Below are 6,183 nucleotides of genomic sequence, written 5' to 3'. Positions count from 1 at the left end.
ACCTTCTATTTACACAAATGCGATTTTCTGGCAAGATCTTTAAACAAGACCAATATTGAATATTTTTTTTGAAATTATCTTTTTGACAACTAAATCATCAGGCTTCAAACATGTTTCATTGAAATTCATTAATTCCATGCGAAAAAATCAATAAGTTTTATTTTGTTTCGCATAAATAATCTTATTGTTTCAGTATGGCTCGTTGCCTTTCATAATGTTACACTATTTACCAATGTGTATCGAACTAATTCTTAAAATGTCAAAGTTTGTAAATATCAATATATTTTATTACAACAAAAGTTTCAGTTTCATTGAGGTCCATCATAAATTCATGATCCAGATTGTATCATTGTGTCTCATTGTGTGTTAGTGTGCTTTATATTGTTCCGTACTGTATGCAAAATTACTAAATAAGAGTGTTTATATCCAATTTTTATTTGGGGCATCGTGTTCCAAAGTGAACCATCGTGTTTAACCATGTTTCAAAACATGAATTCTGAAACTCGTTGAAATATAATCAAGTGCGGTCTCGTTTTGAAGTCCTTATCATCATAAACATAAATATGCAAACAGATCATAAAGTTGGGCTGCCGATTCTCAAGACAAAATCGATTTAAACCTGGGAATAACATAAAAAAAGAATGGGATGATGGAGCATAGCTAGAACAGTATTGTTGCATGTAATGAGAGCAAATCTTGACCAACTATAAGCAGTACTCATTAATGCATGTGAATCTCTAAACAAATGAATAGCTGCAATATGCACGGGATATCCCAAATATGGTAGGCATGTCTTTCTCAACTTTCATGCTTCAGTTTATTTTTAACAGAAACTTGCCGCGTGTCACTAAAATTTGCCATCCTTGCGTGGCTGGTATTGCCATCGAAAAACATCATGGCCGGAGCTAGGTAAATCATGTGGATTTTGGAGAATAAATTGCATGTGGATGCTAAGAAATTATTTTACATCCTCCACAAAATAATAATAATAATTAATTTTACATATACACCCCTAAAAGCAATGAAAACTCCCAGCTGAGTAATCAGTTATCCGGAGCCAAACTCACACCCCTTACCGTGTGGTACGTTTTCTCTCCCCTTCCGAACCCCTCGCGTCCTGACCTTCGCTTCCAAGTTCTTCCAACGCGGCGGATCTACCTTCAACTGCCGCTGTGCCGCCTTAGCGTCACCGCCGGCGCGTCGATCCGGCCCCCTCCTGCCGCCACTCGGGGACGCGCTTCTCCGCCGCCACCGCCGTTCCCCTTCTTCCTCGCCCCCGGGAGATCCTGGCCATCGGGTCTCCTTCCTTCCTCCGAGGTATGAGCAGCTAGGTTGTTTTCATCACCGCAGCATCAACCCTCTTTGTTTTCGAATCAATCAATTCCGCTAGGGTAGGGAGAGGACCTTTACAATTTCTCCGTTTGCCGGTGCACACCCGCCACACCATCTAGATCTGCCCCTAGGTGGCGCTAGGATGATCCAGGGGCATGCGTAAGATGATGATCCAGGTAGTTCGCCAGATCCAGCGTTTAACTTCGATGTAGAGCTGGCCCTGATCCGGACGGATTCCGCCTAAGATTTTAAATCTTCTTCTGAAAAACGTTAGGCACCGATGTTTGATAATTCCAGTGCCTAGTGGGTTCAATTTAAGTTACTCTTTTTAGATCTGAAGTTTCTACCGGAGTTGCTGTTGGCTCATTCATATTGGTTCAGTATATGTTCAGTATTGCCTCTGTATTTTGTCTGTGCAAGTCTTTAGACCTCTTGTCTTTGCCATGACTAGATTCAAGGAGAATTTTCTGAAAAATTAGATAGAGGGAGGGTGTATATCTGATCCAGCAAGTTGCAGGATAATGCTGGGAGTTTTCAAGCACCAGTAGGTTATTAGCAATCCTATGTCTAGGGTAAAAAATTTGTGACACTAGTAAGTTTGATGTTTTTTCCTTTCTTTTTCTTTCTTCCATCCAACTGACGTCTGTTGTAATAGCAGACACTACACGTTATGGGTTTGTGGGAAAGTGAGTTGTTGCTTTTCTCCCTGTTGTTTATTGCAACAAGGGAAAGCACATGCCTTTCTCTGCATTTTAGTTACCGTGTTAATTGTTTCATGTGCAACTTCGATTGTCTGATGCAGTTCGTCTCTGTACAATTAATAGCACTATGAGGTCTGTTTTCCTGAATCGAGCTCATCACTTCATTTTTAATTATATGTAGGATCAAAGTTCAGGTTGGCGCCGACATGTCGTCGAAGAAGATAGAGCTAGACCACAAGGACATGGTTCATGATTCTGCCATTGACTACTATGGGAAGCGCCTTGCCACAGCCTCCTCTGACTCCACTGTGAAGATCACCAGCATTGGAGGTGCATCTGCCCCGTCCCAGCTTGTTGCGACCCTCACTGGCCACTATGGTCCTGTGTGGCGTGTCGGATGGGCCCATCCCAAGTATGGTTCCATTCTCGCATCCTGCGGCTATGATGGCCGTGTGATAGTCTGGAAGGAGGCTGCCACTGGGCAATGGTCTCAGCTCCATGTGTTTGACAACCACAAGGCCTCAGTTAACTCCATTGCTTGGGCTCCATATGAACTTGGCCTTTGCCTTGCCTGTGGGTCTTCTGACGGCACCATCTCTGTCATCTCCATGCGGCCTGATACAGGAGGATGTGACGCTGCAACCATTGAGCGGGCGCACCCTGTTGGCGTGACAGCAGTCTCCTGGGCTCCAGCAGCAGCACTCGGGTCCATGGTTGGCTCAGATCAGCTCGTCCACAAGATCGTGTCTGGTGGCTTTGACTGTGTCGTCAAGGTGTGGGAGTTTGTCAATGGTGGCTGGAAGCTGGAGAGCGCTCTGGTCTCCGACATGCACAAAGAGTGTGTGAGAGATGTATCATGGGCACCGGTCCTGGGCCTGGCAAAGTCCACCATCGCCAGCGCGTCCCAAGACGGCAAGGTTGTCATCTGGACCAGTGGCAAAGGAGGAGGCAAGTGGGAAGGAAAGCTCATGCGTGACTTCGAGGCTCCGGTGTGGAGGGTGTCCTGGTCCCTGACGGGAAACATCCTGTCCGTGGCTGCCGGCGAGGGCGACATAACTCTGTGGAAGGAGTCGTCAGACGGGCAGTGGGAGTCGCTGTGGACCAAGGCCTCAGAGGAGCCGCCGCAGGAGGAGCAGGCGATCGAGGAGGCCATGCAGTAGGAGGGGAGTCTGCGCCACATCTCCCGTGTCGATTTCGGACCGTGATTCGTGTTTCTAGCGCCAACGCCATGACTTGCTTTCACCTGATACTCTTAGAGATACTCGTTGCCATCTTTTTTGCCGTTTGTTTCTACATGGACAATGTCTGATTGCACTTTTAAGTTTTATACTGGTCATGTACTCTTTGTGCACACCGTCAGAATGTATCGGCTGTTTGAACTGTTTATATCCTGCACTGGCTGTTATCGGTGTTATGTATGCTCGTGTGTGTAAAGCTCCATGATGCATGTGGAACCATGTTGACGGCCACCAGAGTGCCAGCACCGCCGCGGCATTGATGGCCGCCACACCGTCGGTTGATGGCCGTCCGGCGCAGGTGTGGTCGTGGCCGTGAAATAACCTGGGCGCTGGGGACAATTCTTGCCGTCGTAGGTGTGCTCGTGGCCCTGAAAGAAACTGATTGTTCCTCGTTGTCTCTCCAGTGCGTTACTTTTTTTTTTTTTTGCGTCCCTGCCGCCGGAGAACCAGACTTCGGCCCCTCCCTTGTCTGGCCCAGCCCAACCACGAGCCTCTCAGTCCATCCCAGGCCGCATCTCTGCGCTGCTTATACCCCTAAAGAAACATCTGTTGCTTTAAAAAAAACATCTCTGCGCTGCTTCGGCTCTCCCTCCCACCGTCGTCGGCTCCCCGGGGATCCTGCCCGTCGCCGCCAGCGGCCCGCGTTGGTGCTGCCCCGGCTCTTGCAACTTGGAAGGGCTGCCACCACTGCCTCCTCCCTCCCCGCCAGTCCCCCGTGCCTGCGGCAAGCGCTCCTCGGCACCCCTCCTAGGCTCCTGCGTCGGATCCCCTCGCCGTGAGTTCCGTGCTCCCTTGATTCCGATTTCCGAGTGTCCTCATAATCCATTCGTGCCTGATAGAGGCTAGGGTTAACTATCCTTCGATGTTCGGTTAGTGATTGATGGAACGCCCTGCTGTTTATGCTGCCGTGCCCCGTATTAGGGTTCAATTCGATGCATCTAGAAAAAAAGGTTCAATTCGATGCATCTAAAAAAAAGAAGGTTCAATTCGATGCAGTTTCATGCAATACTATTAGGGTTCAATTCATTCGGTTCAGTTTTATTGCAATCTTAAATACAAGATGGAATGATGGATACTCTACCACGCTGTGTTGTTTTGCTATGCTCTATGGATTTTGATTTATGGTTCGAGTTTCATATCAACTGCACCTCTGTCCCATACTTCTTTTTATGTCACATTGCGTGTGCTGTAGGTAGTTTACTGCGCTGGTTAATTTTCAGCCTAGGGATGTTTATTGTTTCAGTGAGTCAAATCCTGCTGCCATCATGAGCAGCTTCTCTGATGGTTGCGCAGAGGCACGTTTTGTTCGCTTTGTCAGGCTATTGTTTTGTTTCTTATCTTTCTTGTACATGTGATGATTCGTAGGTGGCATCTGCTTGGCAGTGGGCAGGGCAACATGTCTGGCAATGTGAGTTGCTCCTACTCGTAATTCTTTTTGTCTGTAGAGAAGCCAGTGTGGTGCATTTGAGGATTTTGAGCTGATCCTCTGCTTGTTATGATGCGTAGCCTGCAGGTGTGGATAACACTTTCCGTAGGAAATTTGACAAGGAGGAGTACTTGGAGCGAGCTCGACAGAGAGAGCGGGATGAGAAGGTCCTCCACGATGTCCTACTGTTTTTTGAAAACTAAACATGATCATATTCATACTTCTCTCTTGTTCAATACATTGCTAACATTTGTTCTGTCTTTCTCCCTTGGTTATGCAGGATGAAGCCCGGAGAGGCAAGGGTATGCACTCTGTCTAAAGTTATTAGTTCTATTAAATCTGTAGCCTGTTATTATCATTCAATACTGAAATATTTCCTCTACAAACGTCAGATAGGGGCCCTCCTGTGCAAAGACAGCCTTTGAAGCATAGGGATTATGAAGTTGATCTTGAGTCTCGTCTTGGTAAAACCCAGGTTTGTAAAATCATATAGATTTCAAATAATGTTCCTTATTATGTTTTTCCATGTTTCCTCATTGTTGTTTAACCTGTGAGCCCAATTGAGCGTGATTCCTCAATTTCTTCTTATGTAGTATATCTGTAATGCCTCGCGTGGTACATTTTGAAGTTCCTTATTTAGGTTAATTTGCAACCTAGTATATGAGACTTCATGTTTATGCTTATTTGAATTATTGGATGTTGATTTGTGGGTATTGGGTGTTCTAGTATGTCATGGCATTATATGTTCTTTATGCTGCTATTTTCCAATAGAGGTTGTCAAACAGACCTTACCAATCAATTAGATGTGCCCTTGTATATATAGTCAGAATACAGAAAATGTACTCAGCAATATCTGCAGTTTCTGTGTATATACTATAATGTTGCCATGGCTAGTCTTAATTTGACGCTCTCTGCAATTCATGGAAAGACCAACAAGCCAACCATCTTTCATGTTCTGAAAACTGCATCCACATTCTTGTGTGCTGGTGACATATATAATTTGGCCTGTAATGAACCTGCTTAAATGAAAGCGGCGAGAGTTCCCTGACTTTTCCTGTAAATTTGGGGAAGCTGAACTGAGACATTGTCAGTATCTTGCTCCCTGTTTCATTTGTGTTGGATGTCGAATCATTCTATGACATCCACTTTGGAAAGCAGAAAAGATTAATTGCATCTTGCATTGCTTGGATACATATATATTGAATTCGAACCACAAACACAATCCAAGCATCTTGCATTACTAGGATGGATATGATTGGGGTGCCGAGCGAGCAACTAGCTTGTAGTTTTGATCGGATGGATTCAGAGACTCAGGTGCTGGAGCAGAGAGCTGCCGTAGAGGCCCTTGGCCCTGTAGCGCCGGACCAGTTCCGCCATGGTGGTGCTCCTGTACCGCGCCTCGCCGTTGGTGACAATTGGCTGTAGCACTCTCGTTGATGTGGCTGCGCCCTGCGGCCGGAAGAAGCAGGCCACGGAGACGCGAGGC

At 46.1% G+C, this 6,183-nt stretch overlaps 2 protein-coding genes across 2 annotated transcripts; both read left to right on the top strand.

The window, feature by feature from the left end:
• The first annotated feature begins 1,043 nt into the window (after positions 1–1,043).
• LOC125529775 (protein transport protein SEC13 homolog B-like) lies at positions 1,044–3,419 on the top strand. The gene is made up of 2 exons (XM_048694192.1): positions 1,044–1,317; positions 2,215–3,419. Exon 2 carries the CDS (start codon positions 2,240–2,242, stop codon positions 3,191–3,193), a length of 954 nt encoding a protein of 317 aa, XP_048550149.1. The 5' UTR covers positions 1,044–1,317; positions 2,215–2,239; the 3' UTR covers positions 3,194–3,419.
• A 118-nt stretch (positions 3,420–3,537) lies between these two features.
• On the top strand, positions 3,538–6,171 carry LOC125529776. Its single transcript, XM_048694193.1, has 5 exons — positions 3,538–4,046; positions 4,637–4,679; positions 4,778–4,864; positions 4,978–4,999; positions 5,090–6,171. Exons 1-5 carry the CDS (start codon positions 3,553–3,555, stop codon positions 5,188–5,190), a joined length of 747 nt encoding a protein of 248 aa, XP_048550150.1. The 5' UTR covers positions 3,538–3,552; the 3' UTR covers positions 5,191–6,171.
• The last annotated feature ends 12 nt before the right edge of the window (positions 6,172–6,183 follow it).

The sequence above is a fragment of the Triticum urartu genome, unplaced genomic scaffold, assembly GCF_003073215.2.
Source record: "Triticum urartu cultivar G1812 unplaced genomic scaffold, Tu2.1 TuUngrouped_contig_5839, whole genome shotgun sequence".
NCBI lineage: Eukaryota > Viridiplantae > Streptophyta > Magnoliopsida > Poales > Poaceae > Triticum > Triticum urartu.
Note: the sequence above shows the minus strand (reverse complement) of the source record. Positions and strands in the feature narration are given on the sequence as shown.

What these genes read in the sequence shown, in the direction of transcription:
- LOC125529775 (XM_048694192.1), top strand. Translation starts at nt 2,240, where the DNA reads ATGTCGTCGAAGAAGATAGAGCTAGACCACAAGGACATGGTTCATGAT.
- LOC125529776 (XM_048694193.1), top strand. Translation starts at nt 3,553, where the DNA reads ATGGCCGTCCGGCGCAGGTGTGGTCGTGGCCGTGAAATAACCTGGGCG. An exon ending in CTGCGTCGGATCCCCTCGCC is followed by an intron (nt 4,047 to 4,636) that starts GTGAGTTCCGTG and finishes GATGATTCGTAG; the next exon opens with GTGGCATCTGCTTGGCAGTG. An exon ending in AGGGCAACATGTCTGGCAAT is followed by an intron (nt 4,680 to 4,777) that starts GTGAGTTGCTCC and finishes TATGATGCGTAG; the next exon opens with CCTGCAGGTGTGGATAACAC.